The sequence below is a fragment of the Epinephelus moara genome, chromosome 21 (genome assembly GCF_006386435.1).
Source record: "Epinephelus moara isolate mb chromosome 21, YSFRI_EMoa_1.0, whole genome shotgun sequence".
Classification (NCBI taxonomy): Eukaryota; Metazoa; Chordata; class Actinopteri; order Perciformes; family Serranidae; genus Epinephelus; species Epinephelus moara.
In genome coordinates, this window is record NC_065526.1 from 16,192,902 (window position 1) to 16,211,056 (window position 18,155).

General features: G+C 41.1%; 1 protein-coding gene across 1 annotated transcript; it reads right to left on the reverse strand.

Annotated features, from left to right (window-relative positions):
* Nucleotides 1-284: 284 nt before the first annotated feature.
* slc35a3b (solute carrier family 35 member A3b) lies at nucleotides 285-18,069 on the reverse strand. Its single transcript, XM_050032781.1, has 8 exons — nucleotides 17,854-18,069; nucleotides 8,944-9,190; nucleotides 8,630-8,772; nucleotides 8,327-8,449; nucleotides 7,951-8,125; nucleotides 2,524-2,642; nucleotides 2,269-2,402; nucleotides 285-1,189 (listed from the first exon to the last, which is right to left on the reverse strand). Exons 2-8 carry the CDS (start codon nucleotides 9,146-9,148, stop codon nucleotides 1,096-1,098), a joined length of 993 nt encoding a protein of 330 aa, XP_049888738.1. The 5' UTR covers nucleotides 9,149-9,190; nucleotides 17,854-18,069; the 3' UTR covers nucleotides 285-1,095.
* Between the last annotated feature and the right edge of the window lie 86 nt (nucleotides 18,070-18,155).

The following is an 18,155-nucleotide window of genomic DNA, read 5'->3' on the forward strand; positions in this document are numbered from 1 at the left end:
TCAGAGAGGTTAAAATAGGTTATATTGATTCAGTGTGTCTACATTTGTCGCTGCACCGCAGCTCAACCAGCCATCTGTTGCTATAGAGACTGGTTTGGTTTTTTCCGAGTGCACTGCAACTGGAACTGAAAAAAAAGACGGTTCAAAATATTCATGGGTGTGCCTGTGTGTATGCATGAGTGTGTGTGTGAGAGAGAGTGTGCACACGTACACACACAGCTCCGATGTGTCTCTTCATTTCACTTTGAAGTAAGAAAAAAAATCAAGGCAAAGCTGGTTGTTTCAACACAAAATGCTTTAATTTATTCATTTGTTCTCACAAAAGACCTCAATTTTGCATTTAAATAACAGAGGAATGAATGTTTTTGATAAAACAAAAATACTCAGACTGTGAGCAGCAAGGTGAAAGCAGTCATATGCCATCTTATCTTATCTCATATAAAAAGGACATTCAGCATCTTTGACCAAAGGTAACCCCTCCTCTTTGCAGCAAGTTTGCGCCTCATTCCACCACTAGATGGAAGCTCTGTTGAGGTTTTTCCTCTCTTTGAGACAGGCGATACCAGCACCGTTAATGCCCTTCTGTTAAGTAAAAACATCCCATATACCACAAAACATAAATACAATATATTTAAATATATAAAAATCTTTTCCCAAATATCCACAAGGCCCTCATAATCTCCTCCTGGTCCCTGTAAATTGTTTTTACAGTACATCTGACAGATAATTGTCATACAGCATATTAGTTTTACTGCAACAATGTTTGTTGACGTGTAAAGTTTGCTCCACTGTACTCCTGTTCGTATTTCAAAAGAAAACCCTTTAAAAAATACATGAAGCAAATGTTTTTCATATTACTGACCCCCATCGTTTGTGCAAAGCAGCATTTTTCCAGCGTGAGGAGAGGAGTGGGTACATTCAGCCTCAACCATCTCCAGCTGTGGTTGTTTGGCAGTAACAGGTTTTATCGCATTTCCTGCATTCTTAATTTCCTCGTGCCAGACTCGCTGACACAGTTCACAGAGTCCTGCTCTTGTCTCTGTCAGGTACCAGTCGTCACGTCTGTCAGGTAGAGTACTTCACAGAGGTAACTGTTTATACTTTGACAGCGCTGCCGCTGGCAGGTTTGCTCTCCTTGCTGTAAAGAAATGTGGCAGCAATAACCAGCATTGCCCCGAGGAAGAATACACTGAGGCAGGAACAGGACACAAAAGAGGGAAAATAAAGAGGCATTAATAGTGAATTTAAAAAAACTATCACATTGTGTACTCAGCGTATGTCATGTGAATATGATTAAGAGTCTACAGCCCATGCTAGCGGCTCTGTGAGGCTGTGCTTAAAGGGCCAGTTTACCCCCAAAATCAAAATCACATTTTATCTCTTACCAGGCCCCCAGGAGGTGCACAGGACTTCAAAGCCAAATTTAGTAGAGGCCAAATAGTATAATTACATCATGCCCTTTGGCCCAAACAGACTTTTTCCCCTTTTGTCTTAAATGGCGAAAGAGATGTAAATCAGTGGATACATTTTTTTGAGCAGAACAGCCCCCGCAAAATGACTTGTTTCACTATCAGCATTTGATTTATTCAGTCTGATAACGTTTGTAAAGTCTAGAAGAAGAGCTGCACAATCCTTTTATCCCCATTCTCGTCAGCGATGTGCTGAACCAGAAGTTAACTGCTTGGCTGAGGGAAGTCTCTATTGTTTTGTTTGCCACGTTCAGTATTTTAGTTTAGCATGTTAGCGTGCCCACATTTGCTAATTAGCACTAAACACAAAGTACAGCTGGGGCTGATGGGAATGTTATTAGTTTTGCAGGAATTTGATCATTTTGATCGTAATTGAAATTTTGCCCTGCTGGATGAGCTCGAGAAACAGTATTTTTTTTTGTTTTAACAACTCTTTTCGTGGAACCTGAACACCTGTACAAACTTCATGGAAATCTATCAGATAGTTGTTGAGCTGTTTTATTCAAAACTAAAAATGTCAACCACATAGTGATACTAGATGAAAATTCAGGGGATCGTCAAAGTTCTGTAGATTACATCACCTAGGAACCATGAATGCCTACACAAAATTCAATGGCAATTTGTTTAATAGTTGTTTTATTCTGGACCAAAGCGGTGGATGGACCAACAGAAGACTGAAAGCCTGACATTGCACAGAGCCACACAGCTAGCATGTCAAAAAATAATAATTATATATATTAATAATTTGCATATCACAATCAGGCCTTGCGGGAGTGTGAGTGAGCATGCATGTGTTTACCTTGTAGGGTTAAAGTCCTCCAACAGGAAATATGAAATGACTGTGGACAAGATGATGGACAGAGAGGTAGCGAAACCTTTGAGGATGTTGTCTGCATATTTAATGACCACTGCTATGACCAACCCGCCCAGAGCCTGCGGACAGAGTTCCAGACCAACACACAAAACATGAACCAAGATATGAGCGTGGACACGAAATGAATTTTTAGTGGCAATTTACAAAATGTCAGAATGAAGAGAAGCATCATGATCAAACCTGTAAGACAACAACCGTGCAGGTGATGGTGTTGTAGCCCTGGAACATTCCCGACTCGCTCACCCTCTGGCCGTCATAAACCATCATTCCTAAGAAGCCAAACACAGAGCCGAACAAACCTGGAGGACACAAGGAGAGACAGAGAGGTGAGGTTATTGTGGCAGCTACAAGATATAGTGATGCTTTAACTGACCTCATTAAAAGAAGATGCGTCCAGCGTGTAGGACTTAGTAGCATCTAGTAGTGAGGTCACAGAACTGAAACCGTGTACCAAGCGTGTAGGACGACAATGGCTGACCCGAAAATGCAAATAGCCCTATGTAGAGCCATTTGTTCATTCTGGGCTACTGTAGAACAACATGGCAGACTCTGTGGATGAGGACCAGCTCCATATGTAGTTATTTTAAGGTAATAACAACACGCCTGTTTTTATTTTCAAGTGATTACATACTAATGTAAACGTAAGTATGAATATCAAATGGACAATTTCTGCGAGCAGGTGCCCGTAAATCCTACACACTGGACCTTTAATGTGAGACACTACAGGTGAAAACGTTTTTTTCATGCACTGCAATTTTGAGATTTTGGGCTTTTTTGCTCCTGTAGACTGGTAGACAGAAAGCATCCAAAATACACATGTAGGTTTATTATAGTGCAGATTTCTGTCCTGGAAATTGATGCAAAAAGTGCATATTTAATTAGACAATGCCTCATTTCCATATTTAAATATACATTTTCAGAAAACCTATAATACAAAAAGTAATTGTCTTAATCTAAGTATTTAACTGGGGAACTTTCATGTTGAAATCTATTATGCTTAGTTAATTTTTTTTTTTTTACCCGATTCACCTGTGGTGTCTTATTTTGGTCTGACAATTTTACAATACATATCTTTAAAGGATTTTTTTTCTCAAAATGCATTTTTTTCCCCTCAGACTCTGAGTCAGAAATTTCCACTTCCATATGCACTTACATACACAAGACTTTTATTCCTGTCTATATTCTGAAGGTTTATGGGAATTCTTTTTGTAATTCATAGCAAGATTTATATATTTTATTCCTAAAAACATGGTGAAATTTCTTTTTTTCTCTTTGAAAATCTTGAAGAATTTTAAACCTGGCTTTATCCAGTGTTTTGGAAATGTATGCAGATTAGCACATATTTAATTTGATAGTGCACAATATGCATTAAAAAATAAAATTCCAGAAAACTTGTTATACAAAAATAATTGCCTAATGTAAGAAATTAGATATCTATTATTCCTTATAGTTGTTTACCCTATTCAACTTTAGTCTTTCCTCGTAAGTCAAAAGCAAACATGATGGGATGGTGCCATTAGTTTAGCTAGAGTTTAGGACGGGCTGTTTTCCTCTTTTATCAGTTTGATGCCTTCAGAATTTGTCCCATTGCACCAAGCTGCCACTAGAGGTCACTGTATTTGAGGTAACAGCCAAAGCTACTTCCCACAGGGTTCATCTGAGTGTAACATTTAGTGAGAGATTTACACACACGGTCATTCAGGTCTTTCAGGAGAGATGTTATTGTTTTGTCAAGTCTGACAGGTGTCCGCTCCATTCACTCAGCCATCTGTGCATCTCTTTATTGTCATTTTGTGTTTATCTAAGGTCAATCTGAGTCTCTTTGAGGTATATTTGTGTCGTTTTTGGTTGTTTTGTGTGTCTTTGTAGTTGTTTTGTGTCTCATAGTAGTTCCTTTGCATCTCGTTTTGGTCAATTTTTCGTCTCTTTAAAGTAATTTGTGTTTCTTTAAGTTATATTTGCGTCTTTTTTCGTTGTTTGTGTCTCTGTAGTTCCTTTGCATGTCTTTGTTGTCATTTTGTGTTTCTGTAAAGGTCAATATGTGTCTTTTTGAAGTCTTTTTGTGTCTCTGTGAGGTATATGTATGTCGATTTTGGTTGTTTTGTGTCTCTTAGTAGTTCCTTTGCATCCCTTTCTGGTTGTTTTTTGTCTCTTTAAAGTCATTTGTGTCTCTTTAATGTATATTTGTGTCATTTTTGGTTGTTTTGTGCCTCCCATAGTTCCTTTGCATGTCTTTGCTGTCATTTTGTGTTTCTGTAAAGGTCAATATGTGTCTTTTTGTGGTCATTTTGAGTCTCCTTGTGGTTGGTATGTATCAATTTGGGTGATATCTTGCAGGTGAAGGCCAGGTTCAACCAATCCATCCATGCTCTCAAAGGGAAAATCAGATTCTTGCTTTTACTAAATGTTACGTATCAAATGTATCAAACCTGATCTGACCAGATTCCTGTCCTAAACACGTTTCCATTAACATTAAAAAACAACTTCAGGTTTTAAGAGGAAGATAGCAATTGCATTTGCTGTGTTATATATATTTTGCAATCTTCTTGCCTGAGCAGTGAGCAATATAATATCATATTCTTTTGTTGTCATCTAGTTATGAAGAAGGAATATTATGTCTTTGAGTTTTAATGTAACAGAAAAAACAGTTTGATTACCACGGCTGGCACAGTCCGCTGCCAACTTTATATCTGAGAAGAATTAGTAAAGCAGCACCCTCCCTTTATCAGCCTTAAAGAAATACTTCACCCATAAATCAATTTCTGACCCTGAGTCACCTTGAATTTGTGAAGTAAACCTTGTTTTTCTTGCACACCTCCACAGTAAACGAAGAATCCAAAAATAGTTAAGAGTCTTGATTAACTTGAGTAAAGAGGGTCCAAATTCAAAGTAACAGGGGTGAGTAATTGATAAACAAATGGTTAATTTATGGGTGGAATATTCCTTTAAAAGCATAATCAGGTCACTTGTGCAACATTACCTTTCTTATCTGTAATCTCTGTGAGAGGAAACCTGTTAATCTGGCTTGTGAAGCTACAAGAAAAAAAGGCAATGGCACTGAAATGATATTTTGATGAATGATTTTACAATGTTATCAGGAAATGAGCCATTTGTAATCTATTCCACACAACAAACTCATTACTGATCACTGGCATGTAGAATTGGATCCAATTAATTGGTGTTCATGTGAAAGACAGAATTTTCTCTTTGTCTTCTGCAGTGTGTGATTCTCATCTCACTAAGTATTTTAGTTTCACATCAACTAAGCCGTTACATCCAGAGCAGAATGGCCAATAACAACAGTAGGCCATATCAGTATCACAAACAATATATATTTCCACTGGCACACAGTACTTAAGTTGTTTCAGAGTTAATAGGGAGCATAATATGAGCTTCTGCTGCAATCAAGAGGCACAATAAAACAGCGACATACAATAGAGGCTCGCAGCTAAGATAAGATAAGCCATTTATTTATTTAATAATTACTGTCACTGTATTGTTATTCATTACTTATCTTTTATTTGTGGCGATATATCTTTAAAGACATGAATGCAGAGGCGGAGTGCGCCAACATTAGGTGTGTCAGTGAAACAGGGTTCTTTGTTATACTGAAATTCAAAAGGTGTATTATTTCCCATGTGTCAGTAGGACAGGGGGAGATACATTTCACCTGGCTGAATTTCACACTTTAAAAACAAAAGGGAGTATTTTACAAGATCCGGCTGGTTTGATCCATCTGATGCTCACAGATATATAGTGCGGTGCTACTTTTTGTGTGCAGACACAGCAGAAAAAGTTTCCATGGAGTTTTTTGGACTCACGCTTGTGATGCCTGTTATCGTCTCACAAAGTTGGCTTCTAGTTAGATAGTGAAAATATGTCAGAAGATAAAAAGGCAAGAAAACCATATTGGTCAGAGGAGGAAAAGATTATACAATCACAGAAAGCACATCCTACAAAGTAAATTTGATCCTCAAATACCACAAAATAGAAAACAACTGTAGGAGGAAGCAATGAAAATTAATTCAGTCAAATCTATGTGTAAAATCAAAAGCGTATCCACTGGGTTCTCCTGGTCTCAGAATACTCTTCTTGGGGTGTGCTCGTTTTTTTCATTTATCACCATAAACTCGGTCATGTTGCAGTTAAGATAGAGTCAGGTACCTTAAGTTTCCTTTTTTTCCCTTGCTTTGGTTGCTAAGGTATTTTGTGCAACAGTCTAGAGGTTCCTAAAGTACAAGACCGAGACAGGAGGAGGAAACTATGAAAACTTGTGCAAACATTATAAGGAAACCTTGAAGAGAAGACTTTAGGGTGTTTTGTACACCCAATTTTATTTTGAAAAAACCTTAACTAGGACTTGAAGGAAAATCTTAACTTAAGGTGTTTTGTGCAACTGGCCCCTGAATCCTAACTCTGATGTCGTCACCTGGGTGATTTTATCAGAATATGGAAACATCAGTCTACAGCCACGTGAACCAGTCAGGTTGCAGTTACAGTTTGCATCCATGCCTGTGAAATCATGGATGCTTCACACACATCTTCCCTCTGGCAGCACAGAAGATCTACACAATCAGCACAGATTCAAGGTTTCAAGATTAGTGTCACCAATTCAGTATCTGACCAAATGTTTTCCCTTCTGTTCCTGAGATATGACACTGAGTAATGAGTAAAGTGTTTTTGCAGAACACTATGATGTCACAGTGAGGCTGACCTTTGACCTTTTGGACATAAAATGTCAGCACTTCATCATTTCATCCTGTTAGACATTTGTGTGAAACATATTTTGTGAGTTTACAGTGACCTTTGACCACCAAATTCTAATCAGTTCTTTGTTAAGCCCATGTGGACGTGTGTCCCAAATTTGAGAAAAATTCCTTCGAGGTGTTTTGGAGATACTGTGTCAATGAGACAGACAAGGTCACAGTGACCTTGACCTTTGGTCAAAGTGAAAGGGGGCATTTGTCCCAAATCTGAAGAAAGGCATTCTTGAGATTTTTGCGTTCACAAGAATGATATGGACAGATGAACAACACGAAAACATAATCCTCCAGTCCCCGCTGTTGTCAGTGCGGAGGCATAAAAACACTTTTCATGGCACTATCCGGGGTGGAAACACAGCAACGCTAAAAGACACCCATGTCAATCAGTGTTGTTGTGTGTTGGTGTCGAACAGTCGCAAATAATCAATGGTCAAAACAAAGGAATTTTTCTTTTTTGCTAAAACCTTCTATCAAAACTTGGTTTATTTTATGAGTATTTAAAAACAGTGACTAAGGGCTTTCTTATTGTTATTAAACCAATCATTAAGTCTTTATAGATCAGTGATAACCCATCAGTAAGACCAACTTTGGGTTGCCAGCTTGCAAAAAATCCCTCTGTCCAATTTTAACTTTAAAGCTAAATGTGCTTTATTGGCATAACATTTCAGAAAATATCTTTGCTTAGGCAATGACCAACAATAAAATGATGAAACCTTCTACAGTTCATGTTGAAATTTAACATGAATTTCTGTGTGAGAGGAGGATGAATTAGTGAAACACACACACCAACTTTGACATATTATGGTCACTTCTTGCCAGACAAACCGAGGCCATAGTTACTCACCCAGCTGTATGTTGCGGACCCACACACTCTGTTTGGTCTCCTTGAGGATTTTCTCAAAGTAAACGCCAGCGAAGCCACTGGACACACAGGCCATCAGCACAGCCATCAGTCCCACAAACTGGGAGCCTGCTGTCAGGATCTTCTGCTCAGAGTCACCTTCAGACTCTGTGGGCCACTGCGGAGGATAAAACACTGGTCAACACATGCAGGGAGGAGTGCAGAACTAAACATCTGCCAATTAGAGCAATAAAACTGTTTATTCTAACTAAACTGTGTGATGAGTCAGTGAAGTCAGATCCCACACCCATGCAGCAGATAAACCCGAATGCATGTGTAAACTGCTCAGGCACTGTGCAGCTTCAGTGTCTGCTGTTACCTGCACTAGAGTGACTCCAGCCATTAGTACGAGCAGGGAGAGCCACTGGTAGAAGCCCAACCTCTTCCCCAGCATGGAGACAGAAAACAACGCTGTGGTGAGGATCTTGAGCTGGTATGTGACCTGTGTGGCGCACAACACAAACACAACACTAAGACGCACAGTCAGGTGTGTAAATATGATGAGAGAACATTGGTTTCAAACTAAGCCATGAGAGTGGCCAGTTCAGTTATAGGCACACACACACACACACACACACACACACACACACACTGAACTTGAACCAGCACACTCATATGTTACCTGATAGGTGGCTGCGTCCAGGTTGGATAAGGCAACATAGAGCAGATTGTTCTGCAGCGTGTAGATCCCTGCAGGAATCGCCAGCTTCATGGTCTCCACGGGTTTGTTCACAATCTCCTCCTTCAGTAGCCGTGGACTGAAATCTGGCAGAGACAGAGAGTGTGTTGTCAGTGAGGGACCACCCATGGAGTGACAAGACAAAGAGAGGAGACAGTCAGCCGTCCTGGTATTAAGAAGACTGGAGGACATTCATATTAAATCTTGTCCCCTGTAGTGTTCAAATCTACACCTGCGAACAGACTTTTCCTACTCACTGCTCTCCTTGAAGACGAGGAGGGTGCAGACGAGGATCTTGAGCACCTCGGTCGACACCACAGCAGAGGAGGCCAGGTAACGCGGGCCATCTTCCTTCAGGGTGCGGGAGTAGCGCATGGTGAGCACCAGTGAGGTAGTCTGCAGCACCAGCACCCCCAGAGACATATACTTAAGCCCGTAGGAGTGTGGTGAGGACAACACCATCTTGGAGGACTCTTTGTGCGATTCAGCAGACAACCAGGGAGTCTTAGGGGTGGACAGACAGAAAAGAGGCAGATTTAATGAGTGAGTTCAACTTCTGCTTTGAAGAAGAATAGTGGAAAAGAGTAGAGTAGAGTCTGAGAGAGGAGAGAATCAGGAATGCTGGCATCTCTTCACTGCTGACCCTCAGCACAGGAGCACCACAAGGCCGTGTTCTCAGAACCCTGCTGTATTCCCTCTACACCCACAACTGCAGACAGACACAGGCCTCAAACACCATTGTGAAGTTCTGTTGTGGGACCTCGGCCCACAGGAAGGAGGTCACTGGCAAATATTCACAATGACCTGACATGGGCTACCTACATCACACCTGTTCTTAATAAAGCCAAACATTGTCTGTGTGACCTCAGGCACCTGATAAAATTTGTCCTGAGGTCCCAAATTCTCAGGCACTTCCACTGGGGCACCATACAGAGGCTCCTGGCAGGCTGCTTCACCACTTGGTATGGTAGCTGCACCAGCGTGGACCACAAGGTGCTGGTGAGGGTGGTGTGTACGGCCCAGCCTGCAGCTGCACATACCAGGCCAGGGATACTTACTTACTCTGCCTGGGGGCCATCAATCAGCAACCTTCACCCAGCACCCAATCTACAAGTTGCCAGGGGTTGAGTATCACTGCCCCGGGCCATAACTGCTACTACAACTGTTAGTAAATGAATATCTCTCACACACACACACACACACACACACACACACACACACACACACACACACATACATTTACCTCATATATGACTATAATTGTATATATTTTGCCTTGAATGTAAAGATACAGAAATCTTTTTTATTGCCTCTTATCTTTTGTTCTTATGTTTCTATTTTTTGTACTTTATATTTCTTCCTTTATTTAATGGAGCCTCCCAGCCAAAGTCTTTCACGCAATCACACTTGTATAACTGGACTGACCACAAACATGTGTCCTGTGGTTAGTAATTAAAGGGTAGTTAAACAGAAAGTCCACCCTGAGGCAACGCATGGCATCCCTGTGACCGACCTGACATCCTGGAGCACATCAAATAAAGACCAGCCCATAAATAAGACTAATGGGGAGGTGACAACATGTATTTTACAGTAAAATTAAAAGTCCAGAACAGCTGTCAGCCTCCGTATACCGAGCACGGAAGTATGTCCACCAACAGAAACAAACTGCTCATTCAGAGAGGAGGGTTTGGTGAATCAAGCTGAACCTTTAAGTGACCATCACCTGTCAGCATAAGCCACAACCTTCTTTCCCTTTGCACAAGCTATTTTGTGTTTATGTGCTTTCTGATATCCATCTAACTACAAGGTTAATTTATCCTCTTAGGCAGCAAAGGTAATCTCATTTTTTTGAGGTTTCTATGTCCTTCTGTTGCTTCTTTAGTGTATTCAAATCCAAAAATTCAAATTTTGGTTGGTATCTGTATGTCAGCCCTTCTATAAATGTTTGCCCACATGACTAAATATAGATCCCCTAGCCCAGGGGTCTGCAACCTTTACCATTAAAAGAGACATTTTTGGCCAAAACAAAATGAAAAATAATCTGCCTGGAGCTGCAAAAAACATACGAGAGCCTTATAATGAAGGTAACAATTAGCCAGTAGGTCTAAATAAGCATTTATTAATATGTTTTAACACAAAGCGGTCACTCTGAAGTGGGCTTTCTATGGTTATTTAGTTCTTAAACTTTGCAGTGTTGGTGGTGAAATCAATTTAACCTATTCACACACCAACAAATTCTCATTTTTTTCCCCCTTTTTTGGATTAAGAATTTATAGCTAGCTTATCGAGGGAGACTCAAGACCAGCCACTGCTACTGAGGTTTGGCAAAATATAGAGGAAAAGGCGCTGCTACTGAGGTTTGGCAAAATATAGAGGAAAAGGCGCCTGGTCGTAGAATGACGAAGCACATTTTAGTTGACGAAATGTTAAAACATTTTTTTATTCAGTGTATAGGCTACACATTTTTACAATTGGAGAATTCAAGAATCACTTTCGGCCTACAACAGTGATCAATGAAAATTAAAATCTTAAAAAATGACGTCATTCATTTCCATATCAATTTTTGAAGTCACATGGAGCCACTGCAGAGGGGCCAAAGAGTCACATGTGGCTCTGGAGCCGCAGGTTGCCTACCCCTGCCCTAGCCCGTTGGTTCTCAAATGGTGTGCTGTGATGTCAATCCAGGTGTGCTGTGAGAGGTTATGAATTCATTTTTAATTGACTGTATCAGTATGTTGTGCGCACCCATTTCCTAATAAAGAGGCAAACTCTAGCTAAAAATTGTAATTTAATTGGATTTAATTTAAAAAAATATCATGAGGAACCTTTTTGTTGCCGTTCACGCGTGGGAATTAAAAGTGTGTGGCACATTAAAAGCAATGATTGACAGGCGGTGTGAGGATGATAACATTTAGAGCAGTGAGTGGGACAATGGATCACTTTATTGTCATAAGATAAGAGATAAAATATAAGAGTGACAGCACATGTTATATTAGCTTTTGTATACAGACGTACATACAGGTGTGCCTTGAGATTTTGATTTGCCTTTTGGTGTGTGAACACCACTGCCCTAGCCAGCCTCCTGTGCCTCTTTCTGTCTGAGCCAAGAAAGCAATATCATGGCTTCAGAAAGTAAGGAGGTGATGCACTTTTAAATATAGCGTACACTTGAACTGATATTAATTTATCAGGTGGCTAAAACATGTTTTGCTGCTGCCTCCACCCACAGCCAACACAAACACATATTGCGTCACCAGAACATTTTGTATCTCATCCGTCAGCCTTGAACAAAGCACCAAACCCATCATGCACTGATGGTTAGGTTGAGAGTAATGAGGTCATTATTAGCGGTCTTGTAACTACGGTGTCCTGGAGGCTTGCAGGCAGACATTCTTAGCTCTTCTGCCATACATTTCCTGGCTGAGGCATCTCTTTTCAAAACAGGTACTCGCCGTTTTCTTCATCACCTCATCCAAATGGACCAAAATTTCAAAAATTCTTGTGCGAATATGAAAGGCTAACAACGCTAAACTGCTGACAGCGATGTCACGTCACAGAGCCTGCAGCCCCTTTCAAGTGGGGGGAGGAAAAGAGTGACCCCCCACACTATATCGCTCCCACCATAGGACAGTTTTTAACCCCTACCTGATTGACAGTACTGCAGTTCTTTCTTCTCTACAGTTACGGTTTTATTTCAAGCACACAAACCAGTTCTTTGGTAAAAATAAGGCAGAAAACGATGTGTAAATCTATTTACTGAGAAGCTCAGAAGCAAAGTCCACTGAGCCATGTCATAAAATGGTCCTATAGTTTCTACTATGACAGCCTATTTATCCTGCTTCGGTGAAGAGGATGTACGACAAGCCACGATGGCCAAAGACGTGTTGACAGAACAAGAGGCGTGGTGTGTTCAACACACTGAGCTCCTTATGTAGCAGCTCTGCTTTGCAGAGGGGCACGGCTGCACAATCCCTCTCTGTTTGTGTGTGTCAATATGTGTGCGTGTCCTTCTACACACACCCAACAAGCTCTCCTCTCACTCTCTCTGAGCACATTTTAAGAACACTGACGACTTTTATTTTCAGCTGCCGGCTACAAAAACATCTTTACACTTGTTCATTCTTGGGACAGCTACAAAAAGATTGACTATTTAACGTCTTAATTCGCAGAATACTAGTGGTGGATCGGTCTTTACAAACTCATCCTGCACAGCCTACATGAGTTTTATTTTATCTTTAGTGCAGATCTAAAAGTTTCCAAAGATACCAAATATGTCAGGCTTACGTTGTGAGACATATATCTACCTGCAGTTGGATGGAAAAATAGTCCAGATGTTGGACTACTGACTCATAGTTGTACCTCCACAAATGCAACACAAACGCCTCATTTGAAGAGATATTTTTACATAACTAAATTTTTGTGTTTCCCAATTTTGTAAAATATAATTTATGACTGCCCATGTTTCCAAGATTTCCAATAAAAAAGAAAATATTTAATCACAAAAAAAAAGGAATTCCCACAAGACATTGCTGAGATAAAGTGTTCACAATAATGGGACAGACGGATGGACGGACAACCTGAAAACATACTGCCTCTAGCCATGAGTATCGCCGGCACAGACGCATGAAAATAAAAGATCTACGTTTATAATTGGAAGATGTGAAGATGCATATAGATGCCACATCACACAAAGTGCTATCTGCGTCAGTAAATCAGGTCATATCATCACAAGCTGTTCTAAAACAGTGGTTCCCAACTGGTCCAGCCACAGAGTCCAGATTCCTCCTCAGTCATTAGTTCAAGGTCCACACAGGTCCATACATTCAGCATCAAACTTCCTTTGGCCATGTCGTCAAGCTAGTTCGCTGTCTCTGTCAAACATCTGTCCTTTAGTCAGTCACTTTACAACAGGAAATGGCACTTCAGAATTAAAGCTCTGTGCCTGGAATTCACTGTACTTCAAAATAACGTGTGTTTTTTACTTGACAAGTTTAAGAGTCAGTCCCACTGGTAGGAGGCCCCGGGGCAGACCCAGAACACACTGGAGGGATTACATATCTCGCCTGACCTGGGAACACCTTGGGGTCCCCCAGGAGGAGCTGGAAAGTGTTGCTGGGGAGAGGGATGTCTGGGGTGCTTTGCTTGGCCTGCTGCCCCCGCCCCCGCGAACTGGATAAGCGGGTGAAAATGGATGGATGGATGGAAGTTTAAGAGTCATTGCGGTCCGTTCAGAATGGACCCACGACGCACCACTTGGGTACAACTGCTCTAAAAGACACCGTAGAACAGTAGTGAAAAGTGCATTTATTCCAGTACTGTACTTCAATACAGTTTGGCAGTGCTTGTACTGGAGTACTTCCATTTCCTGTTACTTTATGGCGGCAGTAGCTCAGTCCACAGGGACTTGGGTTAGAAACCAGAGAATCGTCAGTTCAATTCCCCGTCCGGACTAAATATGGAGCGTGGACTGGTAGCTGGAGAGGTTCTTTTTAATCTGCTTCATTTATCTGACAGCTGTAGTTACTAATACCTCTGTACTTTAACACTGAGGTATTGCTACTTAAAGTAAAGGATCTGAGACCTTCTTCCATGGATTATTTCGCACACAAAGTGCCAACACAACACAGTAATGCTGTCATACACCATCTGCCTCTAAAAGCTATCTGTTTATAATCCACCCTAATCCCCCGTCTGATGAGAGCTGCAATCATTGCTGTCAACACTACGTTCAATCAACTGACTCCTGACCTTAGAATACAGTTATCCTTTATCTTCTAACAGAATCAACTTCAATCACTGTGCACAAACATATGAAATGTTAGACTAGGCTCTGTGCCAGGGGTGGAGCCAGATGCTGAAAGCATCTGGGGCTCAGTCCAAACCTAGGGGGCTCCCCCGGGAAGGTTTTTTTTTTTTTTACAGCAGCTATATGCACTATTTTTCAAACCATCTGAGATAATAAATGCCAAAAAATCTGTTTATCATTTGGGAACAACACAATAGTTGCCAAGGGAAAGAAAAATCATGCTGTAGAGCTTACATCCTATTTTGCGTCTGATTGTTCTCCAACTGTCGTCATCATTCTGAAACCATAACACAGCACATGCTGAGGATGACTCACTTTCACTCCTGCCACCTCAAAGCAGCAATGTATTTGTTTGATGAGTAGTAGTTTTGAAATCTATTTTTGTTTCACTATGCTGGAGTAGAGCTCACAGACACAATGTTTAGCTAATAAATCTGCTACATTTGAATCCATGCTATTATAATCTGGGTTGCTCCAACTGCGAGTCGAAGATCCCCAACAATGTAAATGTGGTCTTCGGTACTTTGAAGTAAATATTAGGCCAACAGAGGAACATTTACTCAACTATATTAGACTAATCTAGGGATAAAGAATAAGCAACACAGGCATATATTATTTCCTGGATGACACAAAGTTGAGGAATTGGGGCTTTTCAAAAAACACATTTAGGGATGGAGCCCCAGACGCCACCCACCTTCTCTGGCTCTGCTCTGTGCCAGATATCTGCAGTTAGTTAAAGCTCCACAAACAATCCAGCAGCAACCATACAGAGGGGAAACTGAACCAGGAAACACAGTCCAGCTTAACGTGCCCATAAATGTGACACTATTTGTTGAACAGAGCTTTCTCACCTGGCTCCGTTAGTTTAAAGAACGTTCTCCCTGCCGCCTTCCCCTAAAGCAGGGGGGACTTTGAGTCCCCTCAAGAGGGAAAGCAGAAGTGGACAAGCAGTTTGATGTTAGGAAAATGAGGACATTGTAATGAATGCCAGGTACAGTATGTTCCTAAAACTAGTGCTGTATCTTTTTCTTTTTTTTTTTTTTTTAACATTTCAAGCTTCTACTGGGGTGTGTTGTCATATTTTATGACATCATCACTCTATTTTTTTTTTTTAAATCCTCCACCAAAAGTCTCAGTTTGATGAAAGTGATTAATTGAATTACAGATTAGTCTTTTCTTTTATTGTATCAACCTTCTCTGTATAATAAATGTAATTTATGAAACCGTTGCTGCTAGATCACCCGGTTCATACAGGTGCGTGCGAGTCGGAGAGCAGACAGTTTTTTGTTTTTTTGCAAACACATATGGACTGAAGCAGAATATTTCATTAGATGAAAACATGTTGTGAATTCTTGGAAATTATTGTAGCTATCTTTTTGGACTTTACAAGGCTCTGGAGTTGGGAATGTGTGGATCTCACGAGCCGGAAACAGTTCGAATGATGATTCAGAATTCAAACATCAATGTTACGAATGATCATTCATTTTCAGTAGCTGCTTATCCTGTTGGGGTTGTGGGGGGGCTGGAGCGTATCCCAGCTGACATTGGACGAGAGGCGGGGTTCACCCTGGACTGGTCACCAGACTATCACAGGGCTGACACATAGAGACAGACAACCATTCACACTCATATTCACACCTACGGACAATTTAGAGTCACCAATTAACCTGCATGTCTTTGGACTGTGGGAGGAAGCTGGAGTACCCAGAGGAAACCCACGCTGACACTGTTTCTGATATAGATGCATGTCTCCCATCACAAATAATGAGCAAGGCATGGATCTCTGAATACAAAACACCAGCCAGGTGTGTAAGACTATACAGTCACAGGCCTGTGACAAAACCCGGATCCAGGTGCACATGTAGCATTACATTTCCATTTCCAGAGCAGGTGTAGCATCAGATAACACAGACAACCGATATGCGGCATACTCGGGTCAAAGAAAGCGGTGACTGTGGCCCTAGTGAGGGTGGGGCGTCCACCAAGGTCTGCTCCACCTTTGGGACATTTGAGACATGTACAGCTCCACATTGTGATCATTCAACATGCAGGACAACATAACATAACATAACACACTGTGCTTCTAATGGGATTCCTTAAATAAACTAAACTAGTGAGATAAGCAGGTCAAACTGCAAACATGCTTCAAATATAAACAGAGATGCTGAGATTTTTGGGATGTGCTGAGAACGGATTGAGTTTGACAAGTCATTCACGTGAGGTGGCCTGCAGGTGGTGACGTGGACCTGTGTGTTAATGAGGAAACCTTCATTAATTTGTTTTAATGGGAGTCCACCTTAACAAATATTGAACATCACAACAACATCCGGATGTGGATCCGCCAGGAGGCAAATTGAAGGAGATTAGTGAATGAATTAATGAATCAAAGCAAAACCTTTTCTACAAGCCCTTAAAGGGATAGTTCTGATTTTTCAAAGTGGGGTTGTCTCCATAGTCAGTGTATTACACACAGTAGATGTCAGGCAGTGTGCCCCCCATTTGGAGAAGCAGGCAGGACACAAAATGTATTTCAGATACCTAAACAATACTGTATTGAAAGTGTTTTCACTGCTTTACCTTTTGGTAAGACAGCCTGTTCTGACAAGGAAGCCATTAATGGATTCATTCATTCATCTCTGCTCTCCTCAAAGCCGGACCAGACTCCATTGAAAAAACAGTCATTTTGGCTCGCTGAACACAGGGGCTGCTTGTCTAGTAGTGCTTCTAGTTTCTGTTAAGTATTGAGTCTGCTGAATCAAAACTAAACCTTTTAAACACCAAAGTCACACAATAAGACAAACTAAGTAACTGATGGAGGCAGCGGTACAACAGCAGCTACTGTTTTCACTGATGTTAAATCACTGTTTTTCTCAATGGAGTCTGGTTTTGAAGAGAGCATTATAACCGCTTCACTTTTCCATTGGAAATCCCTGTCTGACATTAAAGTACAGTGGTGAAAATATCCTAAATATAACATAGACTTGAACTGATATTACTTTGGTTTTTTGCTGACCCTGCCTTCCATGTCAGACTCCTGAGTGCCTCTCCAAACTGGGGGTGTGTGGACTGACATCTACTGTGCCTAACACACTGACTATGGATAAGTACCCAATACAACCCCACTTCAAAAAATCTGGACTATCCCTTTAAAGGTTCCTCTCGGTTGCTTTATGCTGATAACAAAGTTGCATTTGATCAAACTGTCCCTGAAGGTTTCTTGACAGACTGGAAAGAAATAGTAGGAGTAACAGACGTGTAACAGATGTCCCTGCAGACATCTGTAAAAGTATGTAAATTTAGTGTACCTTCTCCCCTCCATGCCTCAAAGAGCCTCTTCTAAAACTCTCCATCATAAACTTACCTGTCGGTCTGGATCCCAGCTGAGGACGTGGATGAAAGTGTCCGGACACTCATTCGCTGGATGGTCTTCTCTTCTTCGCTGCTCTGTACATTTATTAAAACACTCTTAAAGTTAAGCCGAGCGCTACTTATAGACAAATATGGCAGACAGAAACGACTCTCTGACAGCTGTTAGCTGGAAAAAGTTACTCTGAGTAAACCTCCAGTCGGGACACAGTCTCTGCCTCTCTGTGCTGAATGAAGACATCAGCATGTGGACTGCTGCTCACACAGTGCTAACATTTGGCGACTCCTGCTGGACAA

Excerpts from the sequence above, each read along its gene's own strand:
- slc35a3b (XM_050032781.1), bottom strand. The coding sequence starts at position 9,148 with ATGGTGTTGTCCTCACCACACTCCTACGGGCTTAAGTATATGTCTCTG. Across the intron at positions 8,773-8,943 it reads CCTCGTCTTCAAGGAGAGCA|ATTTCAGTCCACGGCTACTG; the intron begins GTGAGTAGGAAA and ends TGTCTCTGCCAG. Across the intron at positions 8,450-8,629 it reads TGGACGCAGCCACCTATCAG|GTCACATACCAGCTCAAGAT; the intron begins GTAACATATGAG and ends TGCGCCACACAG.